The sequence below is a fragment of the Carcharhinus amblyrhynchos genome, chromosome 6, assembly GCF_965287045.1.
Source record: "Carcharhinus amblyrhynchos chromosome 6, sCarAmb.v2.hapA, whole genome shotgun sequence".
NCBI lineage: Eukaryota > Metazoa > Chordata > Chondrichthyes > Carcharhiniformes > Carcharhinidae > Carcharhinus > Carcharhinus amblyrhynchos.
This window is the reverse complement of record NC_137329.1, coordinates 95,832,115-95,846,930: the sequence shown is the minus strand read 5'-3', so window position 1 is coordinate 95,846,930 and position 14,816 is coordinate 95,832,115. Positions and strand designations below refer to the sequence as shown.

At 42.5% G+C, this 14,816-nt stretch overlaps 1 protein-coding gene across 3 annotated transcripts; it reads right to left on the bottom strand.

The window, feature by feature from the left end:
- Window positions 1–1,865: 1,865 nt before the first annotated feature.
- On the bottom strand, window positions 1,866–12,091 carry LOC145344138 (apoptosis facilitator Bcl-2-like protein 14). 3 transcript variants are annotated; one of them, XM_080191012.1, is made up of 6 exons: window positions 11,844–12,091; window positions 8,636–9,066; window positions 5,957–6,073; window positions 5,409–5,479; window positions 5,024–5,299; window positions 1,866–3,369 (listed from the first exon to the last, which is right to left on the bottom strand). In XM_080191012.1, exons 2-6 carry the CDS (start codon window positions 9,057–9,059, stop codon window positions 3,337–3,339), a joined length of 921 nt encoding a protein of 306 aa, XP_080047138.1. In that variant the 5' UTR covers window positions 9,060–9,066; window positions 11,844–12,091; the 3' UTR covers window positions 1,866–3,336. The 3 variants fall into 3 exon arrangements, with proteins under 3 accessions (XP_080047138.1, XP_080047139.1, XP_080047140.1); XM_080191013.1 differs by lacking the exon at window positions 11,844–12,091 and adding an exon at window positions 11,284–11,325; XM_080191014.1 differs by lacking the exon at window positions 11,844–12,091 and adding an exon at window positions 11,040–11,238.
- Between the last annotated feature and the right edge of the window lie 2,725 nt (window positions 12,092–14,816).

The following is a 14,816-nucleotide window of genomic DNA, read 5'->3' as shown; positions in this document are numbered from 1 at the left end:
CATTTTCCTTAATCCTGCTGGCCAATGACTTTGTGACCCTTTTAGCCCTCCTTACTCAACTTCTTTTTCTACTGTCCTTATATTCCATATTTGAAGCATGTGTGTTCCAGCCTCCTGGCTTTGAGGAATGCTTTGTTTTTCTCCTTGATAGGCTCACAATATCTCATTATCCAAGATTCCCAAAACTTGCCATACTTATCCTTCATTCTTACAGCAATGTGCCAGTCCTGAATCCCTATCAATTTACACTTGAAAGCCTCCCAGATGTCAGATATTGATTTACCCTCAAATATCTGCTCCCAATCTACATTTTCCAGTTCCTGCCTAATATTGTTATAATTTGCCTTTCTCCAATTTAGCGCCTTAACTTGAGGTGACCCCACACACCCCAGACATACTCTTCCACCTGGAAAAAGTCTGAGGATATATACCAACCAACTCAAGAACAGCTTCATTCCTGCTGTCAGATTTTTGACTAGACCTACCTTGCATTAAGTTGATCTTTCCTCTATGTCTTAACTATGACTGCAGCACTACACTCTGTGCACTCTATGAATGGTATGCTTTGTCTGTATTGCAAGAAAATACTTTTCACGGTATACCAATATATATGAGACAATAAAAATCAAATGTGACATTTAACGTTGGTTCTTGCAAAATACATCATCCAGAGGTGACATTTAAGTTCCTCAGAATAACTATCTAAAATTTGGGATTTCTTCCAAGACAGTAGCTGGATGGTTTAAGTTAACAATATTCAGTTCAGAGCCCACTTGTAGCCTAAACTTATCTTTCCTGCAGTCTGGTCACTGCCTCTCTCCCAAGAAGAAGGAAGGAGAAAGAAAAGGGGGGGTGGGGGGAAGAAAGAAAAACTACATACTCAGCATGTGTACAGATAATGTGTTTACCTTTTACATATCAAAATAGCATGTAAATCAATAGTTTTAGTAAATCTCAGATGGAAAAATTCCATATGCTGTTATTTTAAAAAGAGGATATTAGATGACCAAATGCATAGTTCGAGATGCTTTTAATGAGCATCTTGGAAAAAGGTTTTAGGGAAAGAATTCCAGAGTTTAGTTTCTAGAAAGTAGAATTCATGGTCATGAAATGAAGCAAGCAATGCAAAAGAGGCTAGAGATACTCAGATTAAGTAAAATTACATCTAATCCAAATGATTTTTGTTTTACAGCTTCTAAAATTTACCACTGGTGTGTGGTCCTTAATTACAAACTCAAGATTTATAATTGAGTTGATATTTCATTAATTCATCTTTTAGATGGGCAATAATTGGCACCATTTCGGATTTCTTTGGTTTTGTGTCTGCATTTACATTCTACAACCTCCCCAGACAATTAAATTAGGTAACAAAGATATCCCATTCTGTTACAACTAATACCTCCACCATCCATGTCCCTCACCAATCCCACTCTAACACAGTCCCCAGTCTCCATGGTGGGGATAATTAGATATATGCAGAAAACAAGTGTTCCAAATATTGGCTATATTATAGCTAGACTATTAATCCTGAAATTCAGTTAATGTTCTGGGAACCAGGGTTCAAATCCCACCACAGTTGATGGTGGAATTTGAATTCATTTAAAAAAAAACTGGAATCAAAGAATCTACTGATGACCATGAAACAATTGTCAGAAAAACCCATCTGGTTCACTAATGTTCTTCAGGGATGGAAATCTGCTGTCCTTACCTGGTCTGGCCTATATGCGACTCCAGAGTCACAACAGTATTGTTGGCTCTCAACTGCCCTCTGAACAAGGGATGGACAATAAATGCTGGCCTGCCAGCAGCACCCATTTCCCACAAACAAAAAGGTTCTACATTGGAAAGAAGACAGGTACAAGTAACAAAATGATCACAAGAGCTTTATTTAAAGGGAGATGAAATACAACATTTTGCAAACTTTGGTGTTCAAAAATTTTGGCAAATAAATTAAGATAATTGGAGCATGAAGGGACATCTTCCAATGGGTTGTCCTTCATTTTCAAACTGTGTGGGGAATTAGAACTCAGCTGAGATGGTGGTCAGGCATATGGCAAGAGAGGGGTCCATGATTTTAACAGTTGGATTTCAATTACTGCCCCATTTCCATAACAGATTGTAAGAACTTGCTCATTATCAGGGACCCACAGGAGAAATAAAAATTTACACTAGGGAGCTCTTTTCTCCATGATCAGTCACGCAATGAACTTGCTTCAGCTAGGTCAGCAAGCTGTAATGGCTTCTTTACTCAGGCCCATGTGTTTTGTGTACCCTGATATTAAGATGACTTTACACAAGTAAATGGGCAGAATTTAATTTCTATGGTACAGGTTGGGGTGACAGATCTGGAAGTGGGTAATGCTGCCAGTCATATGCAATTGGTAGAGGGCCCAGCCAACCAAATGATGGAAATGGGCAAGCAGCTAGCAATTCTGGCTTCAAGTGATAGCACCATTTTTAAATCATTCCCAGACCTCACTGCAGAATGAAAGAAATTCCTGGATCACTACAAGACCTTTTGAGGGGGCCAACTTTATGAACCCTGAACAGCTTTCCTAATTTCTGTTGTGGCATTAGTGTCAGTGGCACCCAGTCCTCCTTTCATCTGCTCCACTCTTCTTCTATTCAGAGATCCAGGAAGCTTGGAGTCCCATGTCTGTTTTCATCTCTTTTACTGGCTGATGCTCTTACATGAGACATCCTTTGGTGGGTCCCATGCTTTCTTGATCCACCTGGCAGCATTTACTCCATTGAGAAACAAATAAATCTGGAGGCTGTCCTTCAGCTGTGTGATTGCAATGGCCACCTCTTCCCTTTCAGCCAAGTTTCCACTCCAACTGAGATAATTCTACAATGGGTGAGCTTCTGTTTGGAACACGGTCTTGCCTGTATTCTCCTACATTTGATCATGTCCCCAAGTCTCACATTTAATTCAGAGTACCGTTAAAGTTCCATGCACGTGAAAGACAAATATCTCCATCTAACACAACTAACTTCTCACATTCAAAATGCATCACTGCCTCCCTGTCACCAACATAATGCAGCCCAAAGTTCCTGGCACAGGACTTCTGAAACTGCACCTCACACCATTTAATGCACTTCCCCCTTCCCAAAAATTATATGCAGCATTTTCATAGAACATGTTCTTTAGAATTGTTGGTGGAATAAGTGTTTCAGGTGAAATTCCAGTTAGTTTTCCCACTGTCACAGTCCCATAGATGATTTGGTTCAGAGGTCCATGATCATTATCACAACGTGGGCCAACTTGGGAAACAAGTCTGATGCAGTGCAAGGCAACTTCATTTTTGGAAATTTATACAATGTGACATCTTGCAATCAGTCGATGTGTTCCTCCTCCAATAACTTTGCCTGGAAAGGGAGGGGTGGAAATAGAATGGTTAATTAGGATCCAATACAAAAAAAAAACAGCTGAAAGAGAATAAAAGGGGAGAAAAGGAGTTGAATTGATGGGTCAGTTCTGTGGCATGATACACATTCTGTAGATGATGCTATGCCTGGAGAAAGGTAGTCTAGAGATGCCAGGAGGAAAAACCCAAAGGCAATGACATTTTTAAATAGAAAAGTGAATGTGCATATTTTGTTCATTAATTACACTACCTTCCATATTTGAACATCCAGAACCATTAACAGCAGTGAATTTAATTTTCATTAAGTGAGATTTTGCCATGCAAAAATGGTAAAGGAAGGGATTATTGAAAAGAACCATAAACTCTGCAGATTTACATAGTTCCAAGCCATTGTTCCTGCTCTTTGCATGGTCAACTTCTACAACTGTCCTGGCATGGGGGTTAGCAATATTATATTTATATTCTTTGCAATGAGTGCTGATGCAGGTACAGCAGACAAAGGCAAATGGTACATTGACCTTCATGGAGAAGAGATTGGGGATGTTTTAAGAGGTTGCATAGGGCATTGGCAAAACCACACTTGGAGTACTGTGTGCAGTTTGTGCTAGATTCAAATGCCAGAAATTTCTATCCATTGCCTTTGAAAGGATTGGGGGAGGGGGGGGGGGGGTGGTAATTATCTAATAACACAGGATGGCTTCTGCAGAAGCAATTTAAACAGTACACTTGAAGCCTATAAATATGTTGTTGATTTCCACACTCCTGCTCTAGCACTCTCTACGTCAGAGTACATAGCAACTGGTATCCATGCAATCTTGTACTTTAGTCGAGTGAGTAATCTCTGCGAGTATCAATTCAGAGTTGAGTCTGATACTCCAGCTGAGTATCCACACGTGCTAATTGCAAGTCTGGTTTGTGGAAAATAGAGCAGTGTGGTGGGCTAACAAATTGCACTACAAATTAACATTAAAATGTGGGACTGTGTTTTTTAACCCAAATTTTTTGCACTCTCCATTAATCCTTGCTCAATATTAGCAACAGAAAGTGGATTGAGGTTTTATACAACATGTAATCTTACAAAATGCCAAGGAAAACTGTTGATGATGTCACTATGCTACATTAAAAATTGTATAATTAAGAATCAACAAAGTAAGCCATCTCTGTAGATTCTAAGGGGTGGGGAATGGAAATAACACTGGTATTTGGAAATTACCTTTATTAAAAAAATTACAAACTAATTCACAAGGGACCAACTTGAAATAGATGTAGAATATGGCTATTAGCTGAAATATATAGAGTATGGAGGAAGTGACTGAAGAGCCAGGTCTGGGTGGAAAGATTCAAGTAGATTGAGCACCCCAGAGTGCAGTTACTGATAACATGGTGGTGGTGGTAAATTGTCTAATTAGTTTGGATGCAGGGCTAATTGCAGATTGAAGAAGTGGGGTGAAAGGTGGTCCTGGGAGAAATTTGTACAGTAGAATGAGAAAATCTCAGGTTTCCAAAAATGACAAAAGGTGATCAGAGACAATGTGATTTTTAAATGGTGATTCATTAACAATAAAAAGGGGTTATACTAGCTAGTTAATAAACTGTAGACTGACTTGGTACTTATGCATCAAGGAAAACAGGATGAGATTTGTTGCACAACTTACCCAGCCTCCTTTCTGTGTAACCCAGGTGGTGCAATTTTCCTGCAGGTACTTTGCACCAAAACCCATAATTTGAGCCATTGGGTGATTACTAACTGCTGCAAATCTAGTGGTTGCGTGTACGACAAAAGCAATCTTCAACTTCTCTGTTTCACTCTCCTTGTCAGAATTCATTTTTGTAGGTGAGGCTACTTCGAGAACAGAATCCATAACTTGTTTAAAAATTGTAAGTGATGGTTTTTCACCAAGTAGTCTGGTAAAGTTGGAGTCCTTTTTAATCTAGTTCAACAGATGAAAGAAAGGAAATCATTTATGCAAGCAGGGGGCAAGAGAAAATAAATTTGTCGTCTAATCGTGGACATTAACATAAGAATTTAAATTGAATTACTTCTTCTTCTATATTGTCTCCTTGAGTGGTCAAGAGTGCAATAATCTGGTCCAAGGCTCTCTGTTCATCTTCTGTAAAATAAATTCATTTGCTTCAGTGAAAAACAACAGCGGGGAAATTTTCTGATCTTGTTTCCTAACAGGAAACACCAGTGGGATTTCCCGTTCTGAATGTCCCCGTCTCCTTCCCTTCAATGGTGCAACAGGAATCCCCCGTTACATTCCCATTCACATCAACATGCCATGAATCAGGACAGGTTGCTTACACTGCATCTGGCAAGCAGAACCCACTGGAGAGTACAGCCCTTAGCAGGAGAGGAGGGTTCTGCCCAGGCATATCCACAGAGAAAGCTTTTTTTTTTAAAGAATGGAGTCACTGGTGGGGGCAGGTTCTGCTCCTTAGTTGTGTTTTTTTCCCTCCAATTCTTTGTGTGGTGGAGAAAGGTGTCCTTGGGACCAGCACTCCATGCTACTTTTCCAGCTGTACCACTCTGCAGAGAAAATTCCACCCAAAACTTTTGGAAGATCTTACTCTTGCCTACTACTTACCAGCAGCATCAGCTTCCAAGCTGTAAGAACGAATCATCATCATCTCGGAGGTAGCCTTCTGCCCCTTTGAGTTTATAATTTTCTGCAACATTTCAGCAACCTCATTAACAGAAGGCTCTGAAAGAGGAGTTACAAATTAAAAGTTGCAAGTCAGATGCCTTCAAATTGGTTTTACTAGTTAAGAATTCTAAACTGTTGATTTTTCAGTGTTGCATCACGTCTTTCAGAACACTTCATAGAGAATTATATTGAAATGCAGTTCCTGTTCTGTCACTGGTAAATTGCAGAACTTTTTTTGGATTCAAAAGATAGACACTGAAATTTATCTTTCTTTGGGTGGACATGCTGCTTTTGTCTACAAAGATTAGGGGCCATGTGCAAATGTGTGTAGCTTATAGCATTTTGTGCAGTTGTGATATTAGCTAAATACAGAGATACTAAAAATGTCTCCTTCTGTAATTCACGCTCTGCTAATCCACAAGGCCAACCAAATCAGCCCTATTTCATCCTCCATGGCACTACCTTGACCAGCCTGGTTTGAATTTGAACAAAAAGCTTGGCAGCTTACTGTTTCCTGCTGCATTCCCAATAGCAACATCTCTAGCAAATCAGCACTCACTTCTCCTGCAGTATAAACTGTTGTTCTCTCTTTATTACTGGTACTCTTGCAAATTGTCCTGACGGGTGCAAGACAAAACACTTCAAAAGCATGTTGCTTTTTTCAGTGTCTTGATTTCTTTCTTGAAAACATCCCAAAATTAAAAATATTACATTGACAGTTAATGAACAGTCTTTTCAGACTAATAGTTTTATATCATAAAACCCAGCCAGCTTTCAAGGCACAAGCTGTCCTGTATATACACACAGGAAAGGAAAGAACACTGAACTGTTGATTCAAGTCCTAAGACAAACATTTCAGCAAGAGGAAGTAACGAGTGAATTGTCACTAAAGATGGTGGTAGATTGCAATTCTTGTGCATCTGACCTGGAAGATCCATAACACACCACCTTTTTTTTTTGCTAGTGTTTTATCAAATCCTGTAACAAGTATATTGCCTCCCTTCCTCACCTCATGTGGCCACTCATAACCTTCAAGGATAGTTAAGTGGTGACTATTCAGTAGGAGCAGTTAGGGTGGTTATGAAGCTACTTCACTGTGGGAAACATCCAGGTCCAACCTGGGGGTTCTTAACAAGCCCCCATTGAGATAGTCATATCCTATCAGCATAGGATTCTGGAGAGCGCCTTGACTAGTTTTCCCTCATAACTCAGGAATGTTTAGGCAAATATACTGCTCCTGGCTGAGGTTAACTAATTCAGTATGGACAAAATTTCTGTCACTCTTTTGCTTCATAGTTGGACTGGTCATGACAAGGGAGTCTACATGGGAAAGAAAGCATCTTTCCTGCTCTGAACACACAATATCCACATCAAATGCTCCTGATTGATGTGCAGCATGGTTGAATATAGAGTATTACTCCCTTGGTTTTATCTTGTTAATACACTTTCAATCTGTTTGAGGCTCAAAGAGTGATGTGCCCAATTTCCTCATGGGCAGGATAGTGGCACAGTGATTAGCACTGCTGCCTCACTGAACTCAGATTCTTGGGTTCCTGTCTATGAGGAGTTTGCACATGCACATTCTCATGTCTGCATGGGTACCCTGGTTTCCTCCCACAGTCCAAAGGTGTGGGGGTTAGGTTGATTGATCATGCTAAATTAACCCTAGCGTCAGGAGGATTAGCAGGGTAATGGGAATAGGTTCTGGGTGGGCCTCTTAAGGACAGACCAAATAAAAACTCAAATTAAATTACGACAAAGTAAGAGGGGCAGCTCCCCAAAAGGAAGGAGAACAGCCCAAAACAAAATCAAAGTACAAAGGAAACTTTAAAAAAAAAGCAAATTAAAAATGTGATTATTAGACTCAATAATGCACCCCTGCGGTGCCCAATGAGCATGGAAGGCATCAACAAAATTTCAGTCCTGCTCCAGGTGAAAGGCCTGAGCTCCTCCAGAAGGAGGTCTGTCTCCCAAGGACCGACCAAAAGTCCGGAGCACTTGGCCCAGTTGATCCTGGCGGAGGACGCTGCCTGGCATTCTCTGCAGGTTAGCCGAGTCCGTGAACATGAGGAGCACGTCATTGGCATAAGCAGACAGGACCACCCCTACATCCTGACCGTGCAGAGCCAAAACCCGACAACCTTCTCCGCAAGAGGCACAGGAATGACTCCATGCCAGGTTCTGGTGGGATTGTGGTTGGTGTAGACACAATGGGCTGAATGGCCTCCTGTGCAGCGGAGGGATTCTATGATTCTAGCCAAGATATGAGTAGCTTTGGAGCTGCCATAATTAAAACTAGTTGAAGACTGCCTTAAAAATTTACCAAAGTTGATGCACATCATCCCAATAACTAAGCCATATATATCAAAAATATTATGTTATATTTGTGAAATGTGTGGAGTTAGCCAACATCAGCAGGCAGAGGGAAGGGTGTGCTATCCTTGACTAAGGGGTGGGGAAAATAACAGTGATCCCACTCCTATTCATCCAGCAACCCTAGATGATGCTCTGTTCACACTGATGTTCTATATGCTCAATTTGGGTTCAAAGGATTATGCTTGCCTGCCTCTCTCCCCCTTGGAAAAGGAATTACTTACTATCATGCATCAAAATGCTTACCACATTCTGCTTCTGGGCCACCAACTTTGTGTGAAGATTTTAAAAACCCATCCTCTTCACCCATTCCTTCAGGAGTATTGGATTTTTCCGATTCTCCTCGTAGACATGGAATTCTTTTCCATATAGGTTTCTTCTTGCCTTTGGATTTCCGAGCATGACTTTTCTCTCCTCCAGCAGATTCAGCTTTGTCTGTTTGCCTTAGTTCAACTTCTGCCTGTTTGTTTGAACCAACATTGTGTGCTGTACCCTCACTGCTCCCTTCAGCTACAGCCTGGTCTGGTTTCTCTTTTCCAGCTTTAGGTGCTATATCTATTGGCAAAGTCCTTTTTGCATAGGCCATCAATATTCTAAACTCAAAGCTGTTGTCATCTGTGGAACTGGAGTCCATCATGGAATCCTTCTCTTCTGTATCAGATGGACCCATATTTTACCTAGAAGATATTTTGGATGATTAAATACATTATCCTTGATAGGAAAGAAATTCAGTGGTTATCATGTACAGAGATAGAAACACATTGGGAGTAACAACTATTTAACTTGTGACAACACATCAGTTACTGCCTGTAGCTTCAAGTCCAAATGGCCTGAGTGATTCTGACTTCTCACTATAAACCTAGCAGTTTAAGAACTATAAATGCATCACAGGTGGCTTCAAATGTGCCTTTTAGAATGGTCTTAAACACCCATAAGTTACATAAAGTTTGCCTACAGGTCCAGTATCTTTTAATCCATAAATCCAAAATCTAAACACATTCAAAAACCACCCTTTAGTTTGTTCCTCTGCATTATTCACAATAAGCAGCCATGGTGGAAGAATCACTCCCAACCAGTCTTTGGTTCAAGCTGCTTTACTGCAAGTTAGTAGCAATGAGGAAATCTTACAAGAAGCACTGCCCCTGAAGTGTTCCAACTGTCTCATTTATAGTAATGAAATGGCAGAGGTGATAGTGGATGTGATCACAAAGGCAAATGGAATGCTGGCCTTTATAGCGAGGGGAATAGAATATGAAAGCAGGAGGTCTTGCTGCAACTGTACAGGGCACTGGTGAGGCCGCAGCTGGAGTACTGTGTGCAGTTTTGGTCGCTGCGCTTGCGCTATGACTAGGCTGATACTGGAGATGAGGGGGTTGGACTATGAAGAGAGACTAAATAGACTGGGTCTGTACTCATCGGAGTTCAGGAGGATGAGGGGGGAATCTTATAGAGACATATAAGATAAAGATAATGAAGGGGATAGATAGGGTAGAGAGAGAGATTCTTCCCACTCAAAGGACAGCAGGACTAGAGGGCACAGCCTCAAGATTTGGGGGGGGGGGGGGGGGGGGCAGACAGTTTAGAACAGAGTTGAGGAGGAACTTCTTCACTCAAAAAGGGTGGTGAATCTCTGGAATTCTCTGCCTGTTGAAGTGGGGGAGGCTGCCCCGCCATTCAATAAGATCATGGCTGATCTGAAGTGGATCAGTTCCACTTTCCCGCTTTCTCCCCATAACCCTTAATTCCCTTGTCTGTCACAAACCTATCTACCCATGACTTAAATATATTTAGCGAGGCAGAGGATGTCAGAGGTAGGTTCTTTACCCAGAGGGTGGTGAAGGATTGGAATGCCCTGCCTGCTGCAGTTGTAGATGCACCTAGTTTGGGGGTGTTTAAGAGATCCATGGATAGGTTTATGGATGGAAAGGGATTGGTTTAGGTTAGAGGGTCATTGCTTTTTTAATTGGTCAGCACAACATCATGGGCCGAAGGGCCTGTTCTGCGCTGTAATGTTCTACGTTCTACATCCTGTATTACTCAGTAACACATCTTATTCTGTTTACTCTCCCACACTGCTGTAATGCAAGTTTATGTGCAGTATCCAAAAATTTAAATGATCTGAAATCCAAAATGCAATTGGTTTTGGATAAAGGATATTTGACCTACGTATGTAGGATTTACAATTGGGTACTAGGCCTGTAACCACCTGCTGACAATGCTTCGTATGTCTCAAATCCCTGGTAGTATCAGGTTTTTCCAGTTCTGGCTAGCTGCTCTTTTGTTCCACTTTCATTTCCATGCTTTTTCTCCACCCATTTGGGACTCCCATTTCACTAAGCTCCCAAGTTTGGGAAGGCCAGTAAGATCAGGCATAACACTCAAGGAACTCTGATCATTTGACCAGTTTACATCTTCCATGCAATCAAACACTCAAAACAAATGTACCTTGCTTTCAGACAAGAGGACAGTAAGCTTTCACTCCAGCAAAAACATTAGACAAGATTTCATTAATTTATACAAAATAAGTGACAAAAACAGATTTGACATCTGGGCTCATCAAGCCCCCTTGTGAATCAGCCTATTAAACTGCTGTGTACAGAATATTGATGTAAAGTAGTAATTGAAAAAAGGTGAGCAACGATTACATTACCTGAAACCCTTCACAGCGGAGTTGTACCTTACTCCCTTCAAAATTACAAACAATTGACTGCTAATGAAGTTTCAATACAGTATAAGCAAACTTTAAAAACACGTACGACTTTTACGATAAAACCATAAAACAAAAGAGGTTTTAAAAACAAAGTTCTAACAGAAAACAGGACGACTTTGTTATTACAAGCAGCTAACTAAAAAGAGACAGAAAGCATCACTGCGAAAACTCCCGGAGAACTTACAGTAAGTGCGATCTCCGCAACTGACCAGTGTTACTTTGAGGGCACGATATGGAAATTGATCTTGGAATCTAAATTTAACACCCGGAACTGAAGAGCGCCTAACTTACGAAGGAAGGACGAGGCTGTTAAATTTTGATATGATGTGGGTATGCCGGCGTTCGACTGGCGTAAACACAGTAAAAAGTCTAACACCAGGTTTTAGTCCAACCGATTTATTTGATAATAGACTCACAAGCTTTGGGGGTTAGTCCCTTCGTCAGGTGAAATTTTGACAACTCAGCAATTACCTTCGCAGTGAGAAAAATACATCCTTATCAGTTTTTAAAAAACATCTCAACGCTTTTGAGTGACCCCAAACTCAGGCTATTAACCAATTGGAAATACCCAGAGAAATGTCCCCTCCCTTGCACAAATCACTTGATTAACAATCAGAGAGGTGAACATCAACTCAAGGGATCTCTTCCGTTAAAAAAAACCTGTATACAGAACAGTACGTGACTGTAACAAGTTTCCGTGTACTTGTCAGCAAAGAGCAAGTTCAAAGTTTGCAAGGTATTTACCGTCTCCAAAAAGAGTCAGGTCTGTGCAGACGGCCACAGTGAGGATCCGTTGCCAGCCAGAACCTCAGGAGTTAAGGGCCCGAGTGCCAAATGCGCAATTAGTCACATAAATCACACAAGGGACAATTAGCAGAGCTCGTGACTTCTGTCACGTTAAAGAGTTGTGTAACCACTGGATCCAAACACATGCAATGACTCAGCTGAATACTGAGAGACATGCTGTGTAAATTGGGGAGGAGCACAATTTGCTTGCGGGGCAAGGGGGAGGGGCAAGGGAGCGGGGCAAGGGGGAGGGGCAAGGGCAAGGGAGCGGCGGGGGGGAGGGGCAAGGGAGCGGCGGGGGGGAGGGGCAAGGGAGCGGGGCAAGGGAGCGGGGCAAGGGGGAGGGGCAAGGGAGCGGCGGGGGGGAGGGGCAAGGGAGCGGCGGGGGGGGGGGGAGGGGAGGGGGTCATTGAAATGACCCTTCTCAAAGTCACAAATACCATCCCTGATGACTAACAATGGCAATCAATACCCCCTTGTCTTTCTCAACCAATCTGTAGCCTTTAACATGGTTGACCACATCATTTTCCGTCAAGGCCTCTCCTCTCTCCAGTTGGGTAGAAATGTCCTTGACTTGTTCTATTTGTATCAGTTTTATCATTGTCTGAGCAGGACTCACGATGGCTTCTTGTCCTGCATCCACACTGGCATTACCATAAGAATCCACTTTGGTCTCCTGCTTTTTTCATCTATATGCTTTCCACTTGGTAACATCATCTGAAAACAGCAGACTCTACACGTACACTGACAACACCCAGCTCCACCTCACTGCCATCTGTGTTGATCTCTTCATTGCCCCTGATTTAAGAACATAAGAACATAAGAAATAGGAGCAGGAGTAGGCCATCTGGCCCTTCGAGCCTGCCCCGCCATTCAATAAGATCATGGCTGATCTGTCGTGGCTCAGTTCCACTTTCCCGCCCTCTCCCCATAACCCTTAATCCCCTCTCTTATCAAAAACCCATCAACCCGCTTCTTAAAAATATTTAGCGAGGCAGCCTCCACCACTTCAACGGGCAGAGAATTCCAGAGATTCACCACCCTTTGAGTGAAGAAGTTCCTCCTCAACTCCGTTCTGAACTGCCCCCCCTTTATCTTGAGGCTGTGCCCCCTAGTCCTACTGTCTTTTTTGAGCGGGAAGAGTCTTTCCACCTCTATCCTATCCATCCCATTCATCATCTTATACGTCTCAATGAGATCTCCCCTCATTCTTCTAAACTCTAACGAGTACAAGCCTAGTTTATTCAGCCTCTCCTCATAGCTCAACCCCCTCAACTCCGGTATCAGCCTAGTAAACCTCCTCTGCACTCCCTCCAAGGCCAAAATATCCTTGCGCAGGTGCGGCGCCCAAAACTGCACACAGTACTCCAGCTGCGGCCTCACCAATGCCCTATACAGCTGCAGCAAGACCTCCCTACTTTTATATTCAATCCCCCTCGCTATGAAGGCCAGCATCCCATTCGCCTTCCTGACCACCTGCTGCACCTGCAGGCTGGGTTTTTGCGACTCATGCACAAGGACCCCGAGGTCCCTCTGCACTGTCGCCTGCTGCAGTTTTTCGCCACGTAAGTAATAGTCCTTCCTACCATTCTTCCTACCAAAGTGGACCACCTCACACTTGCCAACATTAAATTCCATTTGCCATTTCCTGGCCCATTCGCCCAGCCTATCTAGATCCTTCTGCAGACTCTCCACACCCTCCGCACAATTTGCCTTTGTTACTTTGCGTGCGAAATCCAGCCCTGGATGAACAGGAATTTCCTCTGAATAAATATTAGGAAGTCTTTGGTCCCAGCCATTAACCATGTGTTTAATAAAACTCCTGTAAAACACCTTGGGAAATTTTGTTATCTTAAAGGTGCTATAGAAATGCAAGTTGCTGCCATAGGTTAGATATGTTCTATTTTTTATGGAAAGAACATTACCTACATTATCAGCATGTTATTGCTGCATTGAACAGCAGAGATAGAGAACTAACTTACTGTGGTGTGCAGGTTTTCAGCACTAAAGCTTAGGTGTTATCAGTGCCCGTAGCATTTTCCACACTAATGCAGTCAGTCGCTTTTTAATATCATGTGGAATAACTGAACACTTGCCATACAATGGTGGGGATTTTAGGAGTAGTCTGAGTCAAATTGTTTCCTGAGCACTTTTAGCTGAAACAACTTGCTACCATTTTTAGCCTTGTGACTTAACTCTCGTGCTGAGCTATGCCACGATAAAAGAGGAAAATCTTCAGTAAACCTCCTCCTGTTTAGTATCTTTGTTCACTATCTGATTGTTCACTGGATGTGGTATGGTTAGTATATTGACTTGTTCGCTAAACCAGCGTCTCTTGTCAAAATTTGCTGATGACACCAAGATTGGAGGAACGGCAAATTGTGCGGAGGGTGTGGAGAGTCTGCAGAAGGATCTAGATAGGCTGGGCGAATGGGCCAGGAACTGGCAAATGGAATTTAATGTTGGCAACTGCGAGGTGGTCCACTTTGGTAGGAATAATGGTAGGAAGGATTGTTACTTACGTGGAGAAAAACTGCAGCAGGCGACGGTGCAGAGGGACCTCGGGGTCCTTGTGCATGAGTCGCAAAAACCCAGCCTGCAGGTGCAGCAGGTGGTCAGGAAGGCAAATGGGATGCTGGCCTTCATAGCGAGGGGGACTGAATATAAAAGTAGGGAGGTCATGCTGCAGCTGTATAGGGCACTGGTGAGGCCGCAGCTGGAGTACTGTGTGCAGTTTTGGTCGCCGCACTTACGCGAGGATATTTTGGCCTTGGAGGGAGTGCAGAGGAGGTTTACTAGGCTGATGCCAGAGTTGAGGGGGTTGAGCTATGGGGAGAGGCTGAATAAACTAGGCTTGTACTCGTTAGAGTTTAGAAGAATGAGGGGAGATCTCATTGAGACATATAAGATGATGAATGGGATGGATAGGAT

What these genes read in the sequence shown, in the direction of transcription:
- LOC145344138 (XM_080191012.1), bottom strand. Translation starts at nt 9,059, where the DNA reads ATGGGTCCATCTGATACAGAAGAGAAGGATTCCATGATGGACTCCAGT. An exon ending in GAGACAATATAGAAGAAGAA is followed by an intron (nt 5,300 to 5,408) that starts GTAATTCAATTT and finishes CTGTTGAACTAG; the next exon opens with ATTAAAAAGGACTCCAACTT. An exon ending in TTACACAGAAAGGAGGCTGG is followed by an intron (nt 3,370 to 5,023) that starts GTAAGTTGTGCA and finishes CTCCCTTTCCAG; the next exon opens with GCAAAGTTATTGGAGGAGGA.